This window comes from Corvus hawaiiensis, chromosome 12, assembly GCF_020740725.1.
Source record: "Corvus hawaiiensis isolate bCorHaw1 chromosome 12, bCorHaw1.pri.cur, whole genome shotgun sequence".
In the NCBI taxonomy this organism is placed as follows: Eukaryota; Metazoa; Chordata; class Aves; order Passeriformes; family Corvidae; genus Corvus; species Corvus hawaiiensis.
This window is the reverse complement of record NC_063224.1, coordinates 16,331,903-16,353,651: the sequence shown is the minus strand read 5'-3', so window position 1 is coordinate 16,353,651 and position 21,749 is coordinate 16,331,903. Positions and strand designations below refer to the sequence as shown.

Below are 21,749 nucleotides of genomic sequence, written 5' to 3'. Positions count from 1 at the left end.
TGCACTGATGCCCGCGGCGAGTGGACGAAGAACTTGTCTGCTGGGGAAGGTGGCGCGCTGGAGGAGGCAAAAAGAGTGGTAGATTGTTACATCAGCGAGATAATTTGGGCAGGTCGCCCAGCGGGGACATCCTAAAGCAGGCGCACGGGACGGCTCACTCCGCGTGAACTCGGGCCGGGGGAAGACGGGAGGGGGCGGGAGCGGCCCCGCGTGCCCCGGCCCCTCCCCGCCCGCCCACTGCGGAGAGCGGCGGGCAGGGCCGGGCCGGGCCGCGCTGGGCAGCGCTGCGCACCCGCCGGATACCGCTGCCGCTCGCAGCCGGCATGGGCCCCCGCGGAGCGTGGCGCGGAGCCCGGCGCGCCGCCGGCTGCCTGCTGCTGTGCTGGGCTCTGGCCGCCGCCCGCGCCGCCCCGCGCAGGACACCCTCGTTCGACGGGCACGTCGCGGAGAACCGCCCGGCGGGCACGCGGGTGCGCGGGCTCAGCATCCCCCTGACGCGGCTGGGGCCCGAGCCCTGGTGCGCCAAGGTGCAGGGGCGCCGCTGGCACCTGCAGCTGCTGGGCGAGGGACACTCGCACTTCCAGGTGTCGCTGGACGCGCGCACGGCCCGCGTGTGGCTGCGCACCCGCCGCCCGCTGGACCGCGAGGCGCGGGCGCTGTACTCGCTCCGCCTGGGGCTGTGCTGCAAGCGCTGCGCGCCCCAGGGCGCCGCGCCCGTGGAGCTGGCCGCGCTCACCGTGCGCGTCCTGGACGACAACGACAACGCGCCGCGCTTCGTGGGCCCCGGCTCCGCGCAGCTCCGCGTGGAGGAGACGCTGGCGCTGAAGTCCCAGGTGTGGCAGGCGCGGGCCGAGGACGCGGACGCGGGCGCCAACGCGGAGTTGCGCTACTTCGCCCTCCCGCGCAGCGCGCACTTCTTCGTGGTGCCGCGCAGCGGGCGCGTGGTGCTGGTGAGCTCCCTGCTCCACCTGCGCGCTCCCATCCCGCTGCGCCTCTACGCGCGGGACCGCGGCCGGCCCGCGCTGCTCAGCGAGCCCCTGGAGCTGGAGGTGCTGCCGCAGCCCAAGCGCCTCCCGCCGCCGCCGCCCCGCCGCCGCCGGGCCGCGCTGCCGCCCGCCGCGCCCCTGGCGCTGGCCCTGCCCGAGGACGCCCGCCCGGGCACCCGGCTGGCCACCCTGGCCCCCGCGCGCTTCGCCTCCGCGTGGTTCGAGCTGCTGTCGCCGCCCGTCGAGGAGTCGCCGGTGCGCGTGGAGCGAGAGAGCGGCGAGGTGACGCTGCGCGCGGCCCTGGACAGGGAGGCGGTGGCCGCCTGGGAGCTCGTCGTCCGCGTCCAGGAGCGCAGAGGTGGGTGTTAGACAAAGTCTGAGACGAAGTAGTGGTCTTGTCCCATCAGGGAGTCGGAGAAGAGTTTGTCCCCAAGTGACAACAAGCGTCTAACTGTGGTTTAGCATCAGGTGTCATACACAGTTATATTGTGGAATGTAGTTTGGGTCTTCTAAATCTGGAAATCATTAATATTAAAACACTGGAGGCGACAAGAAGTATTACGTAGCTTATGGAAAGTGTACTGTATAACTGTGAAAATGCTTGGAGCAGTAAGGTGTCAGTAGAATTTAAGTGTCTCATCGGTTAGAATTCTTAGTTGTTAGTGAGTGGTTGAGGCACAGTATGTTAGATACAGCACGCTTCTTGCACACAGGTGTTTGTTATTAAAATGTTCCCATAGCTCTCCTCCTGTAAGTGCCTAACTTGAGGCATGCAGCTGAAGCCATTGAGTTTTGAGTCACTATTAAAGTTGAGCGCGTTTAACCCGCAAGCATGATGTGGGTTTTGCAGGACTGGAGCCTTTATGTTTAGGTAGGTGTTATTTTATAAAAGCACCTCACGAGTTCAATGTGCACCATTAAAATGGCATATCTGTGACGTAAATTGTCATTTTTCACAAGCACTTACTCAAGTTAAATGGAATAGCTAACTTCATTTACTGATTACACTTACTGCTTTTAAAAATTATCTTTTCCTTTTTAATTGTCATCGTGGTTAGTATTTTTTTACCTATGAAAATACGGATTAGTTTAAGCATATTTTAATTTATGAATGGTGGATATCTCTGCATATTCACCATGTTTCTTTTTTAATTTCATGTTACTTCTGATTGTAACAATGTTCCAAAGTTTGCCCAGAATGAGTATTCTGGAGAAAATCTTGTCAGAAGAACGAAATTGGTTGGCCTGATTTCATCTTGAATAGGTTTAGGAAGGGTTTGGCATTATGTGACTTCTAGTGGTTGTGAAAACGATTAACTTCTCAGCAGTGCAGCTGCTCAGAGTGATTTCCCTTAGCCGCAGAGCAGCGCAGGCAGGAGAGATGAAAAGCTTCCCACGCGATTCCTTTCCCTTATCGCGCCTGTTTTCTGACTGAGGGGCAGCCCATAGGAGTGAGAGGCAGTTTATTCCTCGGTGTCTGTGAAATCCCTGAGGATGCCTGCAGGGTTCTAATTAGTGCTGACAGTTTCAGTGACATGGATACTTCTCCCTGTGAAGCAGGCTACATCAGCAGCTCCTTTCGCTCGGGTCCTGAGGAGCAGCTCTCAGATCCTTCTCTCGTTCTCTCTGAGGTTTTGTCGTGCCTGTCGCTGTCGCGTGTTGGTGTCAGTCACTTGCGCTGGCTTTGTGCTGTGTTCCATCTTGAGCTTTGGCTGCACCCCGAGAGCTTGATAGACCAATTTCCAAAACACAGCACTTTCTGTGTCCCATACCTGCTCCTCAGTCTTGAGCAAGGCTGCCTGCCAAGGGGAATGTCATTACTCCGAGGCAGTGACAAAATCCATCGGGTCAATCCGAGTGTGCTGCTGGGATGTTCACCCACTCTGTCATGTAGCTTAAGTTCCAGCCGTTTGTTGGTGTCACAGTTCCCTCTGTCAGGATCAAGAAGATGTTGTTAGAAAAGTGGTAGCTAACCTTGCCCCTGGTTACTGCTGGTCTCACCTTTGTGATGGTTTTTTTCTCTTATCTAGTCTGAATATAAAATTCTGAGATTGCCTGGAACAGAGCTTGTCATTCTGTCATGCCCGAGATTTCACTTCCAAGGCAATGCTTGCTAATGCAATTCAAAAAAATCTGAAACAACTTTTAATTTAATTCCAGAGATTTTTTTTTTTTCCCTGTCATGTAGTTTCACTAAGTAGTTTGGAGTGTTTTCCACTAGCCTGATAAGTTATCGCTGGTAGTACGTAGTAGTAAGAGAATAAATCTCTAAGAAATATGTAGGACTAAGTTCTGACTCTGAGATTAGGTAGACAGCAATTAATTGTGGACAGTCCAGATGCCATACTTTAGATAGTGGTGATTTGAAGTTTCTTGGTTTAAAGGAGACTAAATTCAAAATACATCTTATTAATACTATTATTTTCATCAGTTAAAGCTTAATAATGACTTGATACTTTCAAAACTCAAGTTGCAGAATGCTTATACATTCATTTTATAGGAGTTAAAATGCATTTAACATAATACTTTGAAACAGATTTAAAAGTTCTATCTCTCTCCTTACAATCCAAACTGCAGTAATCTGAGAAAAGATAACCAAAGGGAAGGGGTAGGAGAAAGATGCCTAGCATAACTACGTGTTTTACTTAGTCTGAAATAGATGCAGAATATTGCAAAAGCTCCAGGAGAAAACAGCATTTACAGAAGTGAACTTTCAGGGTGAATTTAAGTGTGGAGATGGCTACACTGAATTTTGTTGTGAATAAAAGTGCAAGTTCATGTTCTTTCTCCAGTTTATTTACTTTCCTTTTAACATTTGTGGTCGCTTATTTTGCATTACGCTTAACCATAAGCATTCCAGTAGCTGTGGTTTTCTAGTATTAGAGCTTATGAGATCAGATATCCATTTATGTTCAAGTGGTATAAAGTTGTATTAACTTCTTCAGTTTTTTTTCCACTTTGTCCTATTCTTGCTGCCTGGTAACTGAGAACTGAAAATGAGCCAATAATTAATTCTGTCATTACTCTCTTCTCAACCCAGGCATTGATGTCAAGGATAAGACAAGATGTTTAAATACTTCAGTATATAAAGTCTGCCCTCTTTTCCTTTATCTTTTCAATGTAGTTTCTTGTGATTCATTTGTAATGTGCACTTCATTACCTAGAGTAGCAAAGAGTGCTTAAAAGCATTGTGCCACAAGTGGTCCTAATGCATGTCTAGGAAAAAGTGTTGATTTTTTTTTTTTTTTTTTGACTGATGGAGAATTCTCAAAAAAGTAGCAAGAGGATGGGTATATGGTAATAAGACAACATTGAGCAGTTTCTTCCTAGTTTGTGACAGCTCCCATTCTTCAGTTCATAAGATGGACTGCGTTGAAGGTTCAGTCCTGTTCTTGAATTAACTTTTCTTTAGAGCAGTCCAAGTGGCATGTAACAGGCTGTGTGTTTGTTTATTTTTTGCCCTTCAGCCAAAATAGAATTTTAAATACTTTTCTGTTCATCTTGATTCTGTCCTGGGTAATCAGCACAGCAGTGTGTCCAGGGCTGGTGTTCCAGATGCAACCAGACCTTTAGCATCTCAATATCCAGATACCTTCCACATGTACATGACAAGGAAGGGTTTTCTCTCTCTGAGTTATTGAAGGTATGAGTTAAGTGAGCTCACTCCACTTGGCTTGGCAAGTAACTACCAACGTAACTCACTCCTCACTACCTGGAGTATTTCTTAGTAGACCATAGGCTTTGTGCTGATACATGTTTTCCTGTGTCAGGGGTAGCTTTGAGGGGCTTTTTCTGTATGAACAACTCTTCAGCATGCAGATTAGAGGTTTTTTGGCAAAGCTGCAGTCTAGCTCTAAGATTTTTGGTAGTGATTTGCACAAATTACCACTATAATTATTGTCATTACCAGTGCATTACATGCTGTGGTTACTTTGTGACTGGACATATTTCGGTTATAAATGTCATGGGGTTTTTTTTTATGTAGATGCCAAAAATAATCCTTTTAAAATCCTTTGAAATAACAATTTTGTCTGTTTTACTGCTATAGTAAAATTATCTGCAATCTGCAGAGGAAATAGTATGTTATTAGGTCTGTTTATTCACAGTGTATCTCTGTGGTTATTTAATACTTTGTAGACTTTGTTTTATCATAGTTTTTGTTTTCTGGAGGCAGTAATTAGTCACTAGAAAGTAGCAACAGAAAAATCTGGACTTGTAGTGCTAAGTGCCTTTTTAATGGAATGGGTTCTCCTGTGCCTGTGGAGAAGTTTCAGAGCCTGGACAAGAGAGGAGATAGCGCCTTAATTGGCATCTCAACTTCAGGTGAGCTCTTATCCAGCCTAGATTTGACCACTGCTAGGCTGGGATCATCCACAACCTCCCTGCGCAACCTGTTCCAGTTTCTCACCACCCTCCCAGTAAAAGATTTCTTCCTAACATCTAGCCTAAGTTTCCCCTCTTTCAATTTGTACCCATTACTCCTTTTCTTGTCACTGCAATTCCTGACAAAGGGTGTCCTTCTGGCTTCCCTGCAGGCTCCTTCAGGTACTGGAAGGTGCTGTGAGGTTCTGCCTTGACACTGGACAGAAAAATCAATCTCGAGAGCCAAAACCCCTTGAAATTAAAGTATGGCCTGGTAATCTTTACATTTTTCTTAATTAGCAAACATTTTATGCAAAAGAAAAAAAACCAAGACACAAACTTTACAACCCCAAACCAAAGGGAAACACTAGGAAAACCTCATGCATTAGTTTGAGCCATGAAATGCTAAATAGAATTCCAGAATTTCAGGGCTTAACATGTTTTTTGGCACATGGTTCTTGAGGAGGAGATTCCTCTAGTGACCCCCTTGATCACTCAGCCCTGAGTTACAGTCTTCAGTTAACCTTGCCTGGAAGGACTGATGGTTATGCTCACGTTTTTTTGTGGCATTTCAGGATTTTATGCCATTCAATTTATTGGGACACAATTTATTCTTCGCAAAAGCATAATGCTATTTTTAAGTTTTTACTCAGTGAGCAGAAGGTAAAATTTCTTAGACTGTCATACACATTAATACTTCAACGTGGGGTAGCATTTAATTTGAGAAGGAGCCATTATTATTCCATTAGTGCTTGGGGGAAGTGCATTAAAGATCCCACCTCTCTAATCCTGCTGTCTCAAGCTCCCTTGACCTTATTTGATCCATGGGCATTAGTTTAGTAATCTCCTGCCGTTCATTTTTTATCAGTGGATTCACTGAGGGTGATGTTTGACATGCCTTCCAACAGTTAACAGCAGTCACTTGTATTTTTAATATAGCTGTCCTGTTTAAATCAACACAGAGAGTGGAGATACCAATTTCAGTAATATTTTCACCTTGAAGGATTTCATGCTTGGAAGTCAAGGATCATCTGTTTTAATTTCATCTGAGGCCTTAGTCCCTTACTAGCTGTATTGATTCTGGGGGGATCATCCCTAAGAATTAAGTAGCTTCTGGGTGATGTTTTGCCTTTTACATTTCTTATTACCTCTTTCATGAATTACAGCTGTTAACAGTTACACTTCAAGCTGAGCTTAAGTTGAAATCATCATATATTATCCAGCAGATGGGTTTCATTAAACTGCAGTGGGTTTCATGCAATTAAGTAAAAAAAAAAGTATGTTCTGTGTCCATTCAGAATAGCTATGGGTGTTTACAGGCTTGGAATGTTACTGATTTGTGGTAGAAAGGATTGTCCGAGGAAGCTGTGGAGCACCAGTTTGATCAGTCTGAATGTTTTCAAATTATCTGCTTTCTATTTCAAGCAGTCAGATTAAAGTGAGACTGCTGTGACTTGAACACCAAAGCTGTTTAGATCTTCTGGCTCTTTATCATCTCAAACATTCAGTTTCTGCAAAAGAAACAAACTTTTTTTTTTTTCATTTTTTTCCTCAATATCTAACTAAATTTCAGCACAAATGTGACAGTTTGATAGAACTAATAAATTATGGAACATACAGGCCAGGTTGGATGGGCCTCTAGTGGAAGGTGTCCCCGCCCATGGTAGGAATGAGATGAGCTCTAAGGTCCCTTCCAGCCCAAATCATTCTATGATTCCATAATGATCCAAGGAAGAACAGCAGGCTCTCTTGGTTAGGCTACTGATTGTGGTGGCATTTTTACATTTTTTTTTTTCTGCCTCCTTGCACTGGAAAGACTACAGAGAAACAAGCTGGATTTTCCCCAAGAAATTCTAAGGGAAATTTCAAGAGAACTTCCCATCTTGCAGTGGCACAGTAGCTGCTCCTGCTTTAGCCAAGTGCTCTTCTTATGATAATGCTTCTTGGCAATCAATAGTAATTAATTAAGACACACTTTTTGTTATTTAAGGAGTCTGTTGTGATTATTAATTTGCAGTCATTATTTCACATCTGGGCATGCTTGGTTTCTCTGACTGCCACACTCTGATTGATGCCACCCTGGGAAGTCCCTGATAACATGGTTATCACCTTGATGTCTTTTAAATGGTTATTTATGCTAACATCCTTTCTGCCATGATCATTGAGCTCCTCTGATGCTTTCTTTACTTTTGTTTTCTGGTTTGCTTTAACTTCTATTTTAAAAGCCATATGATGGTAAGGAGCAGAGATGTGCCAGACTGTCATTCTTCTATCTGCAATAAAGATGAGGCATGTTAGGAGGGAATGTGGGCTGTCCCCAGCTTGAGCCCATCAAAGTTATCTCTTTAGAAGGTTTATGTTTTATGAATGAGCTAACTACTGTACTTAAAAGTAGCCCATCATATACCTCAGGAATTTTCAGAAATGACAGTAGAGAAATGTTTGTGCATAATTGTCCTATTTTTTGGAAGGATATACAGTAGGACTGGGTACAATAACCAGTAGCTTTTATCTCATGTTATGGTATGAAAAAGTGATTTCTCCTGATTGCAGCTAGAGGCTTAGGGCATTAAGATTTTTTTCTGAAAATGTATCTTCCCAAACCCTATGTCAGTAGGTATTTTACATGAAGACATATTATAGAATGAGGTTTTAAAATAGCACAGTATGATATTTGCAAGGAGTCTTCAAAACTTCAATATCCTCTCAAGCAACTCCAAAATATTTAACTTGCAGTAACCCAAACAAAAAAACCCTGAGTTTTCAAAAAACATTTGTCTGTTTAATGTAAGAGTCTTAGAAGTGGGAGCAACTTAAAAAAACCTCCAAAACCATAAAGAAAAATACCAGCTTGCATACTTAATTTGCTGATGGATGTAGGGCAGTTTGTAATAGCAATAGTAACCTCAAGGCTTGCAAGACTTTTAACACTCTCATAATCTCCTTTTAAAAATAAATTGTAATGACCTGAAAATGCCAGGAGCAACCCAGCTTCTCAGCCATTATTGTTTAATCATGATAATATAATACCTCGTCCCTCAGTACATTCAAGGAATGTATAATGTTTGTCCACAATTGTAGAGACATGTTCAGTCAACTACATATTCTCTATTGTCATATTTTTAAAATCAGAATGTCTGGCATTGTCAGTTTTATCAATTACACTGATGCAGAGAAGCCTACATTTTTAATGAATATAAGGATTTTATTTTCAAGTCCTGTCTTTTAGAATTATCCATTGGATTTTTGAGAGAAAAGACAGTCATATAATCCTAATGCAATCAGAAGTCTGAGAGTACATTGGATTTCACAGATTGACAGCATCTTTTATAATTTGACATGGTAAAAAGAGATGGGTTTAGAGGCAACTCTGACCTACAGTATTTGAAATTGCAAACAGACTGTTTCAGCAGGCATGATTTTCAAGTCTTGGTTTAACCAGAAGAGCCTTCAAAAGTTGCTGTTAACTGAATAATTAAGTATTAAAGCCCTTGCCTTCTTCCTGCCACCCTTTATTGGTAGGTGGGGGAATATTCTTTTTCTAGTTGCTGTATGAAATGACAGGATTTATCAGTCTGCAATATCTCTCTGCAATCCAATTAATCTTTATAACCAGCTGCAGTAGCAGGTTGGAGGAACTGGTTCGTGTTACTTTATGTTAAAACCCCTTCTCAGAAAATTAATGGTGAACATCACAGAAGAGTTTACTGGATTCAGTAAAGCCATAAAGAACCTAAAGCAGAAGAGAACCATTATCTCATCAAGCTATTTGACTGCTTTTTGTAATATTCAGTATGTTCTTCAATTTTGAGAAGTCTTTAAATTGAACTGTCCCAAGAGGTTCATGATTTTGAGAAGGCTTTCTGTTCCTAAGTTCCTCTATATATCTTAAATTTGATGTGAGAAGTGTAACCCAGTCTTCATAGGATATGAGTATTAAGGCTTTTTCCTATTTTGTTTGGTTGTTGTTATTGCTGTTTAGATGTTTTAGAAACTCTTTCTCTATTTTTTTAATGACTCTTTACCATTTATTTCCATTTTTGCTATGATTAAACTTCCCAGCAAGTTATCTAATTCTTTTTTGGTTTTTTGTTTCTTTCACAAAGGATGAAAATTGTGAGTGATGACATATATATTTCCTGTGAGCAGAAACTTGGGCCAGCTAGTGTATTACCTTACCTAATGTGGCTGGATTTCAGAGCAAGGCAGTATAATAAATCCTTCTGTTTATCAGTTTTCGACCACAGATAGGCATGAAAAATAAGCAATTATAGATAGATACCTATGATGAGGTTTCAGCAGTGGATTATGAAGATCACTTTTGGTGATAGGGAAAGAATTTCAGTGCAGCAGCTTTTGTCAGTAATTTTAAGTTAAAAAGAAGTAATTCCAACTGGAGGGAATATCGGAGAGAAAAAAAGCAGACTTCAGGATGAGCTGCCCTAAGAAGGATTTTTGATGATACATGAATTGACTCTAATAGGGAATTAAGCATCTAAAGTAGGAAAAACCTCTGGACTAGAGTTTATAATTCTAGTTTTAGTTTTCTGTATAAATTGAAAAGAGAGCTGTAGAGAGGGCTTAGATTTGATACTGCGAAGGGCAAATAAGTGGTGTTTACAAATACATGGGAAAAGCAATCTGCTTAGTGAACCTGTTTTTACGTTAATTTTCATACTGAAGAAAAATAAGAGGAAAGATACTTTCTGGTTAAATAAAAAGATGGTTTTACCCTTTTGAATATGAAGTATTAGTTTCTATATGACTTTTAAAAATACTGATTTTTGGCATAAGATGCTCCAGTGTTATGTTACTGTCATGTTTATGATCAGCAAGGGCCATTTTGTGTTTTATCTCCTCTTGCTCAGTATCTATGAGAAAGCAATTTAAATTTTTCTTTTCTCTGAAGCTAGGGAAGAAAATCTGTCAAATGGAAAATCTGTGTGTGTGCCAACAATCTAATTAGCAGAACCATTCTTTGAGAAGGATTTCTTTTGAATGGATGACATTGTGTAAGGTACCTATGATATGCCTGGCTTGAAAGTCAAACATCTAGCATTTAATATTGAGGCAGTTTTAATTGGTGTCATATTTACACAACAGTTTGAAAATTTTTTTTGGGAAAATGAAGCCCAGGTCGGATTCCTGACTTAGGATCTCAGTAGTGGTTGACTTGCACTGTTGAATATAGTCTCCACTGGTTGTCAGGGCCTGGTATTGGGAACAGATAATTTCAGTAGAACCTCTCTGTGTGTTTGTAGGACTTAACCCAAATCCACAGAGGATTATCAGTTTTAAGCTGTTTCTGCTAAGATTTGAGTGGAATTGTAACATATTAGTTCTCCCATAATGTAGCAATATTACTGCACATATACTACTAATAAAAACTATCCTTAATCATAATATATGAATGCAGATGCATGATAATGTATTGTTACTATTCATATAGTGATATATATATAACTAATACAGCTGTAAGGTACACATGGGGGATGTTTTGATGGACAGAGGCATTGAGACACCTGAACTATAGAGAGGTGAATATTTCTAAGATTTCTTCCATCCACTGTCTTGAAGCACAAATAATTTTCGTTAGTAAGGGAGAAAATTAATTTTATGCACCTTATTAAAAATGAGTTGAAATTCTGGCTTAAGGTCTGTTCTTTAAGGAAGCAGCTGTGCCAGTTACAAAACACAAGAGACTGCCTTTTGTAATGTGTGTGTCATGGTAATTACAATAAAGCAAAAACTTTACAATACTTGCTGTGCTAATTAGAATGTGGCGTTATGCTTGAAAAAATCATGTTCACAAACATATACTTTGAAATCCTTAATGCATTGTCCTGCTAGACATCCACATATTACATAGACATTATTGTTGCTGTCAGTCTCTTCATCACATTTGTTGTCCTCTGGCAAGTCCTTGTCCTGTCATGCTTCGGTGGACACCCTGATGTTTTTTCCACAAGTTGTCAGGTCACATTTGTAGGTCTCTGCAGAGAAGTACAGTCCTGTTCGGTGTTTCTGCTGTAGTTTTTCCTTTGATATATGGTATGCAGTCAAGGGAAAACTTACTTGCAGTCATTTTCCTCCAGACTGCCTTTATCTGGGAAATCATGATGATTTATTCAGCATTTTTTCTTATGAATCAGGTTGTCTGGGGTTGATGGAAGAAGATAATATACCAATAAGATCTGTAGGGTCATATGCAGTGGGAAATAGATGCTGGTCACTTAAAGCCATTACCTTCATTGCAGTTCCTACTGAGTGTCCTAACAAAATTCTTAGGATTATTCACGTTTCAGAGGTAACCAACATATGGCTGAAAGCTTTGGTCTTGCCAAGATGTCAGAATTGCACTAAGGTCTCCTAACTGTTAAAATACAAGTACCTGGAGGAATATGCCCAGGTCCTTTGAGTTCTTGAGCAATAAAGTTTGTTAGAGCATGTGAGGATCAAACTTGGTCCTTTTGCACTTTTGCAGAGTTTTCTTACAACTGTTTCTCAGTTACAAATATGTTCTAAGTACCAGCATATTAATTTTCAGTGAATTGGCATTGGTTAAGTGACAAAAGTGGGATTTGTAACCAGATTTATTACTACTTCAATAAAAATGAATTATTCTTCAATTGGGACTTACTTTTTGATAGATGAATACACACGTGTTAGGAACTCTAGCAGGACTTGAACCGGAGGGAGTTCAGGGGTTGATTAGGAGAGTGGTTTCCAGACTCCAGAGAGACAAACATCAGTAACTGTTCTACTCCCAGCAGGGTTACCAAGGTAGCATTCAAATCCTGAATAGGTCTTGCTATTATAGGGGCAGATTTTCAAAGGTTCTTAACTCAGCTTCTAATTTAGTGCTGCTACTTTAAGCCCACAGTGTGCCTGGGCAGACTAGGCTAACAGTGGGTATTTACAAACTTGGGGCAGCTTCCACCAGAGCTCTTCTTTTGAGAAGAGACAGGCAATCGTGACATTAACTTTCCCTTTTGCAGCTATTTTGTTTGGACACCTTTTAATTAAAATCATAGGAGTATTCAGGCAGTCACTGATTGCGTTTGGCACTTCTCATTTAGAGCTCCCCCTGGTGTGTGCTGCTGTGGTGTATTTTAACCTTGGATCAATGTCCAGCATGTTCCCTCCTCTGCATTTTCTTAAAGTATCTTGGACCGGCTGGCCTGGGACTTTTGCAACACACATTGACACGAGACATGTCTGTGTGAAACACATCTGGTACTATTTAGTATAGTAATGAGAAGTAATACACATGCTGCTGCTTTTGACATATTTGGGTTTTTCTAAAGTTTTTTCAGCTTCTTTTGGCTTTTTTTCCCCTTGTTCTATACAGAGGAGAAAGCAAAGCAGCTGCTTTTCGTAGTTTGAGTGCTGAAGGGAATTATACCTGGGTGACTACAAGGGAAGTGCTACAGCGGAGTGGGCTACTGTGCTCTCACCTCGGTGTGTTTTATAGCAAGGCAGTTTGAGTTTGTCTTTGGAAACTGGCTTCACATGCACTGTTTTAATAAACATCTATCTAGAGAAGCTGACTTGAGCATCCTTACACCGGGCCTCCCAATGCTTCTGTCTGCAGAGGTGCAATAATACATAGCCCACAGGTTGTCTCACAGTCAAGAATATTTTTTAAGACTTGGATGTACATGGTAACTGGGAATTTTGCCATGAAAAGTGTCAGAACACGTATTGCATGTATCCACGTTCTGCAGTGGTGCAAGGCATGTTTAATGGGCAAACCCAATACAGGTTCTTTTTCAGGAAACTGATACTTCTGTAATTTACTATTGTATAAATTAGGGGTTTTGCTGCAGGCATTGTTTTTTCATATGTGCTACTGTAAACTGATACTCTATTCCCTGGAACATGAGATTCTGTGTATAGGGTGTAATTACAAAGAAATTAATTTGGATTTAACAAGTTACTGTCAATAGACTTTTTGTTGCTCTTTAGAGAAACAAACAAAAAAAAAGCCATGTACTCACAGATTTAAAATAAAGATGAATTAATACAGTTTTACAAGGTGAACTAAGAGAGCCTCAGTGATTATCCTGGGTGACTGCTGATTTTTCTAGTAAGAGAATTTTCTGGGTAAAAATAGAATGTACTTAAAGGTTGTGATGGATTAAGTCTCAGGAATGTAAACTAAGAAACTTTTATTTGACTTTGCCAGTCACGACACCAAGGAGTTTTCTTTACAATAGTCTACAAGCTGGTTGTTCAGAGATTGCAGATTCTGATATGCTGTACTAAACATGCTACGTGCCAGCAGACAGGAACTACTGAGTATGGAAAACTGAAGCTGCAAGAGGGGGTGCCTCGGTGGGAGTGAAGGAATGACTTCAGTAAATGCACACCTCACACAAAGGAGCAGATTTTAGTTGGAATGTCGATGTTTTTTGGAGGGGGATGTCACTCTGCAGTAGAGAGGGAGAAGAAGTACAGCAGTTCAGCCTAAGTGAACTTCCAGGGAGAATAGGTCTCCTTAGCAGCATAACCCTGTCTACAACATTAGATATTTTGGCAGCACTTCCTACTTAAATATATACTTAAATACTAAGTTGTTTGTATTGCTAATTAGTTTTAAATTAAAACTGGTAATTTTAGATGTTCCTTTTTGTATGTTGTTTCAATTCCTGTAGAGCTGTTTTGAAAATAAATGCATGTCTGTATGTTTTTATGTATGTATAAATAATAAATCAACACTTAAATCAAGTATTAACACCATCAACTTTAAAAATTCTGACTTTGCATCCATTATTAAACTTGTGGATAAGTCATGTTGTAAGTGTAGATGGCTGTTTTTTCCGGGGCCACATTCCAGGCTGGAGCAAAGTGCAGTGTCAGTGCAGTTGGGCTGCCTTTGGAGCCACAGTGGGCGAATGCCTCACTTTTCTGGAGCCAGAGGCATTAAAGATGGCCTGCAGGAGCACTCAGCTTGGCTTCTGTAGCAGAATATTTACAAGGTCAGTGCCACTCTGCTGGAAGCCAAACTGGCCCAAAGGCCCAAGTTATATTCATACTCTGCTCCCTGATGTTACTGATAATTATCAATTAAACCCCCCCCGCCTTGCTCCATCACTGTCTCATGTGTCTTTTCTGCCACCTTTTCAGCAATACTTGCCTGATGTTTATTGCTTATTAGGAGCTCTGCTCATGGGTTAATTTAATACTGGTGAAAGTATAATAAATACTTTTTTTCTCAATTTTTAAGGATCTTATGCTGTTGATTTTTGGAAAATTTGATAGTTCCATTTTGTGGTGGTTTGTTCTTCTGGATTTTGACTGTATGTATTTAATAGTATTTAAACTTAAATAGGAGTGAAAACTATATTAGGATTTCAGTGAAATTTATAGAAGGGCAAATCACTGGTTAGGGTAGATTGGTTAGAATTTTTTGGCAACATGTATTTAATTTGCAAAACTCAGAGTTGCTGTAAATTTGTGTAAAAAAAATATTTGATGCTTTTTTTTTTCTTCAGAAAAAAAGAAAAAACTTTTGAGAAAACAGGTATTTAAAGTTTGAAAATTTAATAACTTGTGATTTTTCTTAAGAAGAGATTTTAGAAAAACATTATATAGGTGGCCCCAGTCTTGCATTTCAGCAGTTCAGCTGGTTAATTCTTCCCCACATTGTGTCTGGATGCTGGTCATTCCAGAACAGCTTTAAACTCCAGGTTTTTCTGGATTATGTGCCAACAGTATTGCAGTAAGTGCACGCTCAGGTTGTGATAGGTTTCTGTTACTCTGAGTGCCATGAAGTAGCTGTCTAATTATTTCTTCCTTTTCCTGAGACCTTTAGGGAAGGATTGGTACTTGGTGCACGTGTCGCTTACTGTGACAGACGTGAATGACAACGTCCCTGAGTGGGCCATGGAGCCATTCCCCTTCCTGGCTGTGGTTTCCCCTGAGGCTGCAGGAGGTACTGAAGTGTACAAGCTGCTTGCTGTGGATGCAGATGAAGGGATCCATGGAACTGTAGAATATTTTCTCTTGGAAGGTAAATTTTAACCCTCCCATTCCTGTGTAATATGCTTCACTATTGTGACTTTTTTATCCTCAGCATTATTTTCCCTTCCTCCTGCAAAAGGTTCATAAACCTTCAGCTCTGTGTGTGAGAAAAATCAACTTTTATTGATGGTTATGGACAGATTTCTTTGCAAAGTTGAGTTCCTGCCTATATATATCCCCGGGGGATGATGGGGATTGGAGCGGTCAGTATTCCCCAAGGCTTTGGCAAGGGAGTGGCAGTGGTGACTGTGTTTATGAGACAGCATGTGGAGGAGTAGTTCGTGGGGTGGAGAGGAGGATTCATGTTCCTGTCCCTTCTGATTCATTTGTAACAAAATTTAAAGGTCTGAGTTGTGCAGAGCTAGTACAAACTCAGTGCTAATTTTTTTGTGTCTCCTTTTAAGAAACTTTAGTAATAGTTTGGAACTGTCTGGGCAGATGGGGAGCAACAATACCTCTCCAGCAGAGTATTTTCTGGTAAGGGATACTTAGGGTCAGGCAACAGAAGTATCAGAGGCTAAAAGGAAGATGGAGAGAGACTATTTACAAGAGCATGGAGTGACAGGACAAGGGGGGATGGCTTCACACTGACAGAGGGCAGGATTAGATGAGATATTGGCAACAAATTCCTCCCTCTGAGGATGGTGAGGCCCTGGCACAGGTTGCCCACAGAAGCTGCCCCATCCCTGAAGGTGATCAAGGCCAGGTTAGACAGGGCTTGGAGCAAGCTGGTCTCATAGCAGGTGTCCCCCCCTGCCCGTGGCAGGGGGTGGAATGAGGTGAGCTTTAAGGTCCCTTTGAACCCAAACCATTTTATAGTTCAATGATAAAGAAGAGTGATAACTGTCTAGAGAAGTGAAATGGAATTTTTAAATGCAGTGATGAATGATGAATGTAATGACTGATTTCCAAGTTCTAAACAAACTTTTGAACTTTAGTGTGCATGCTGATCCTAAGTCAAAGCCAACTTGGTAATTGACACTGTATTCTCTCCTAATTTTAATCAAGTAAAAATGTTCTTGATGATGACAATTTTTGGACATGTTCCTTTTAGGTGGTGAAGACAGATTTGAAGTTGAGAAGGACACTGGATGGATTAAAACAACAGGTTTGCCATTGGTGAGGGACAAGGAATATTTGCTGACTGTAATAGCAGCAGATAAACTTGGAAGCAGAGGGTCTCCAGCCTCTGTTTCTGTAATTGCTGGATTTCGACCACCACAGTTCACCAACATGTCGTACTTTGTGTATGTTCCTGAGAGCTCCCCACAAGGAGAACCGTAAGTAACAGCTCAAAATAATGCAGTGAGGTTGTGTTCCTGGTTTTGACTTCTGTTTGATCTCCCCAAAGCCTTGGTATTGTTTGTGAATCATAACTAGGTACTGTGAGAAGCAATTTAGGTCTCTTAATAGAAGTGATCCAGACCAGTTTGATGATGTGTTTTTTAGTCACGCTTTTACAGGGAAAAGTGGTATTGAATAATTGTGCTTTCTTACTTTTTGAAATTATATGAAAACAATTAGTAGATGCTGATTGTGTCTTAATTTTCAAACCAAATGCAGAATACAAATTAGTACTGTTATGTCATGAAGAGAGATATCATGTGTGAAAGAATACATTATGTGTCAAATTTGGAGAAGTGCCTTCTCCACCACGTGAAAATTGGAACAACCAAGATTCTTTTTCCTGTCTTCATCACAATGACAAACTGAGCTAAAATGAAGATGCCACAGAACTTTTCATTTTATTTCTCCATCCTTTGTCTAGCCATGTCAATTGAAATATCACAGAAAGTGTTAGTAACATAAGTCCACCTGAATACTCAGTCCCTTCTTTTCCAAGCTGTTTTGTTCTTAAATATTTTGTCTTCCACTTGAATTGAGAATACTTTTGTCCAGTCAATGTGTTCCTTCTGTGGCAATTCAACTGTTACTCATATTGTATTATCTGTGGTGTTACTGTTCAGTCTGCGACATTGTTTTGCAGTGTCTAAATAACCAAGCACTGTTAAGATTTAAAAAAAAAATTAATCGTAGATAACAAGGTTTTTCTTTAAAACTGCAATGAAACTAGATTGCACAGGCATAAAAGAAATGGAATAACTGCAAAATACTATAGCATCTAGCAGGTACCTGCTGTCTCAGGTTCAATAATGTTTAGAATTAAAAATAAAATTATTCATAACTTTTTTATCACTATTAGGAATAGGTTTGTACACCTCAGATGATAGTAGGTTAGTCAGTGGGTGAAACGACTTGGTAATAGCCAAAAGGAATGAAGTATTTTGTGTGGTTATTACATCTGAAGAGGTTTGAATATACACAGTGAAAGCGTGCATGTTGTTTCTGTAATGTGTTGGCCAGAAATAGACATGAAAAATCATTTAGAGTCCTAAAGCTCTCATATTTAAATTGTGCCAATTACCCAAGTATGCAGGAGAACAGAGTTGTTGTCATGCACCAGATTTCTGAGTTTATGATTTCCCAATTAGAGCCTGATTTAAGGCTGCTGCTGAGCAAAGGAGCATTACCAAATCTTTCTCTTCCTTTGGTCTGCCTGTAACACCAATAAACTACAGCTGTATTGGCAGGCTGAGCCGAGGGGATACAAAGACAAAAGAGGCAGAAAAAGTTTTCAGTTGGACTGTTAAATATGCTCCCAGCATGGCCTTGAGATCTTCAGCGCTGACAGGAGAGGAGAGGTGGCTTGAACATGCAGCCAGGGCAGGGAGTTAGAAGGAGGGCAGAATAATTCCTGTTGGCAGGAATGCAGTCGTGCACTGGCTGAAACTGCCTGTGAGACCTCATCATAGGAAAATACAGGAGAAAACTAAAGTGAGATAATGACCTACAGCAGTGTTGGCCATTGGTTCAGTGGTGCACCAAAAGGAAAGTGAGAGGACAGCAGCATAGGAATACAAAGGGGGAAAAAAGGAGTTTGCACAAAATGAGTTTGTGTTTTTTGACTGTACTTGTCACAGGATCACACATGTTGGTGTGTTATCCTGGGAGATGGAATTCTTTTTCTTAGGAAACCTGCCTGTTAAGGCAAGAGAACTTGAGAAATTAGTTTTCAGGATTAAATCCTTTAAAAATATTTAGATTTTTTCTTTTACTTCTTACTGTGGGTGTTTCCACTTGAAACCTTAAACACATTGGACTTCAGTGGAAAAAAGATAGTGCCAGATGAGCTAAAAATATATGTCCAGTGTAAGCTGTAACATACACTGCTGTTAGGGCCTGGCTTTTATCCTTTTGCAGTTATCTGTTGGAACTTTAGGATGGTATGACTGCAGCAAACTTACTGTGCTGTTATTAAAACAAATCTTTTTCATCTTGCTTTATCTTTTAGTTTCCTGCCTGAAAACCATCGCTACCATAGAAGGAAGTTGAACCAGGCAAATTCAGCTGCAGCAAAAATTAAATCCTCTGTTCCTGCATTTTTAATCCTTACTGTGTTCTGCTTCCAAGAATCTTGTCTTTATCTGTTTAACCCCAAGGTGGTAGAACTACTGTGTAACAAAATGCTTGAATTTGGTGTTTAGATACAGCTGTCACTGACTTCATTGAGGATACCTCTGAGCAGACCTACAGGGTTGCACCATCATTTCTGATATGCATCGCTTTTGCCACATTTTTCAGAATGTTGTATTATGTCCTTGAGTCCTCTCTTTTTCTTGTTTTTTAATGCAGCTTTCTTACAGTCACTGCTGTGTCATATCAAAAGAAATCCCTGAGCTACAGTTTGCTCACTAATCCTGGGGGTCTGTTCAGTATTGATCGGGCAACAGGAGAGCTCAGTTTAACTCGGAGTGTGGATTATGAAAGTGACCCCCACCAGTACCTTCTTTTGGTCAGAGCAGAGGAGAACGGGGAGCAGTTCAGCAGTGCTGCTGAGGTAGGTGTTCCCCTCCAGCAGCCTGTGTGCATTTCCATTTTCCCTCATCCTTTTCAATTCTGTACAGGTTCACCAGGAGCTCCCATTTCCACATGCTGGCTATTCTGCTGCCCATTTTAAAAGTCTTTCTGTCTATGGGGAGATGTTGAGGACTGGTTTAGACACTCTTAGATTTCACTCTTGCAGGTGCTCTAAAGACTGTTTCTGAGGGATCGATATGCCATCCCATCACATATCCCAAGCCTTATCTGGTAACACATGGAAATGGATGTGGCCAAGTCAGACCTCAGGTTTTGTCTTACTCTACCTTCATCAAGTATGATGTACATTTGAGATTATTCCACTCTAAAATAAAGGCAGGACGAAGAACTATTTGTTTCATATCAAGAACGCAAAGTGAACTTGTGAAACAAGAAAGTAATAAAAATTCACTGATATTAAAAGCTGATGGTTCATGGTATTTTAGAAAGCTGTTTGACAGCAAAAATATTTCTTAATATAGTTATTACAGTTATTTGAATTCAGAGATTCACTGAGCTAGGAAAAGCATGCCATATGAGTTTGTTCCTGCTGCAGGAAATAAGATAGAGAATGGGAGACAGAATTATTAAGGATCAAGTGTGAGGACACAGAGAGGCAGGGTAGCAGTACGCCAATGTAACAAACACTGGCTGTAGCACACCAGAGCCTGATAGTTTCTGTTGACCCTTTTGTGTACTACAAGATGAAGAATGGTAAAATATGGCTCAAAAGAGGATTATGAGATGATTTTACAAATATGTTTAGCCTAGAGGTAGTTTAACTTGTACCTGCTTTGCACTGATACAACCTCAATAGCTGACAGAGCAGCTCTAGTTCATGCATATCTGCTCTGTAAGGCTCATGGAAACACCTCTGCCTGTTGCTCTGTAATACAGAACGCCTCAACCAAGTGTATCAAGTGCAGCAGGATGAGCCACCAGAAAGGCTCATTTACACACTCCTTACTGTTGGGAGTGTAAACTGTGCAACTGTGGACTTGTATTTGACACAGGAATAAGAAAGCATTTGGGAAGACGTTGGAGGCAAAATTGTATCTCTTACTTGCTTTACCAGAATCGCAGAATCTCCAGAGTTGGAAGGGACCCCCAAGGTTTGAATCCAAATCCTGGCCCTGCACAGACACCCCAGCAATCCCACCCTGTGCCTGAGAGCATTGTCCAAACACTCCTTGAGCTCTGTCAGGCTTGGGGTTGTGACCACTTCCCTGGGGATCAGTTCCACTTATATCTGATTTGTGCTGCTGTAATTGAATTCAGAACCCGGTCTTGGAGATTTATACTGCTAAAATGTAATATGCTTGGCAGTAGAGTTTTTAGTGTTACAAATCACAGAAGTGTTGTAAGATAAGATAATGGAAAAAGGGTGCTTGGCAAGCAGATGGTCCATTTTCCTTTAAATTAGTAATAAGGAATAATCAATGGAGATGAAGGGTGAGTGGAAAACATTGCTGCAGGGTCAGGGACTTGGCAATTCCTGGTATCTTGGAATGTAATATTTCAATGGCACTCAGCAGAAAAAGAGCAATCTAAGAAGAATGTCTTATCCTATAGCTGCTGAAGATTTCAAGGATGTTTTTGGGAAATTTTTCCACGTGGTATTTCCAGAGCAATGAAGGTGTTCGCTTAAATCACTTTGCTGTTTAACATCCCCTTTCTCCATTAAGGTTTTGGTTGTAATCACAGATGTGAATGATTGTGCTCCCGAATTTCATCAGTCGATTTACAACAAAGTCGGTGTTCCTGAAACAGTTCCTATGACAACTGCACTTCTCCAAGGTTAGTGCTCCTGAAACCATTTATTACATTCACTGTATTTTTCTCCCTTACACTACTTAGAATTCAGTTCAGAAAGGAAAATTACCTGTCCCAGTGTGGGTAGTTGCAGCTTTCTGAAGGCAAATGGCACCTTGTAGAATCATGCTGTTTATTTACTACTGCCACAGCCCAAACAATTTTGGGGGACAGGAAGGCAAAGGAAACAGATTTTCTTTGTGGGATTTTGAAGTAACAGAACTTTGTTGTGGTTGGTATTACAGCAGCAGGCTCATAGTAGCAGTCTTGCTACATTTCTTGAAGGAATAGAGTGATCCTGGATCAGAAGTTATGGACACCTCAGCTCACCTTCTCTGCCTGTCTCCGAGAGTCCTTTGTGGGCTTGCTGTAGGAATTTTGCTCTCTTGCATTAAAAGCCTCTTGTAGAGTTTAACTGTTCTATGTGAGGTTTCTTTTGGATCCTTGACAGGAATACTTTGCTTCTTCCCAATGGAAACAAGAACTTGTGCTTCAAGTGGTAGTGCTCTGTAAAATATAGCTGTAAAACAAATTTGTGTCAACTAAGCAGTTGTACAAGGGCCTTGTATTAGTCTTTAACCCTTACATAAACTTTCTCTAAATCTTGAGGGGGAAAAGGAAATTAAACTGCAGGAAAATTGCTTT

General features: G+C 41.1%; 1 protein-coding gene across 1 annotated transcript in view; it reads left to right on the top strand.

Moving 5' to 3' along the window:
* The first annotated feature begins 323 nt into the window (after nt 1-323).
* LOC125332357 (neural-cadherin-like) overlaps nt 324-21,749 on the top strand; it is a 61,384-nt gene continuing 39,958 nt past the window's right edge. Inside the window, exons 1-5 of the mRNA XM_048317131.1 lie at nt 324-1,344; nt 15,166-15,363; nt 16,429-16,654; nt 19,068-19,272; nt 20,978-21,089. Of these exons, the coding sequence (XP_048173088.1) occupies nt 324-1,344; nt 15,166-15,363; nt 16,429-16,654; nt 19,068-19,272; nt 20,978-21,089 (1,762 nt within the window). The remainder of the gene's footprint in view (nt 1,345-15,165; nt 15,364-16,428; nt 16,655-19,067; nt 19,273-20,977; nt 21,090-21,749) is intronic.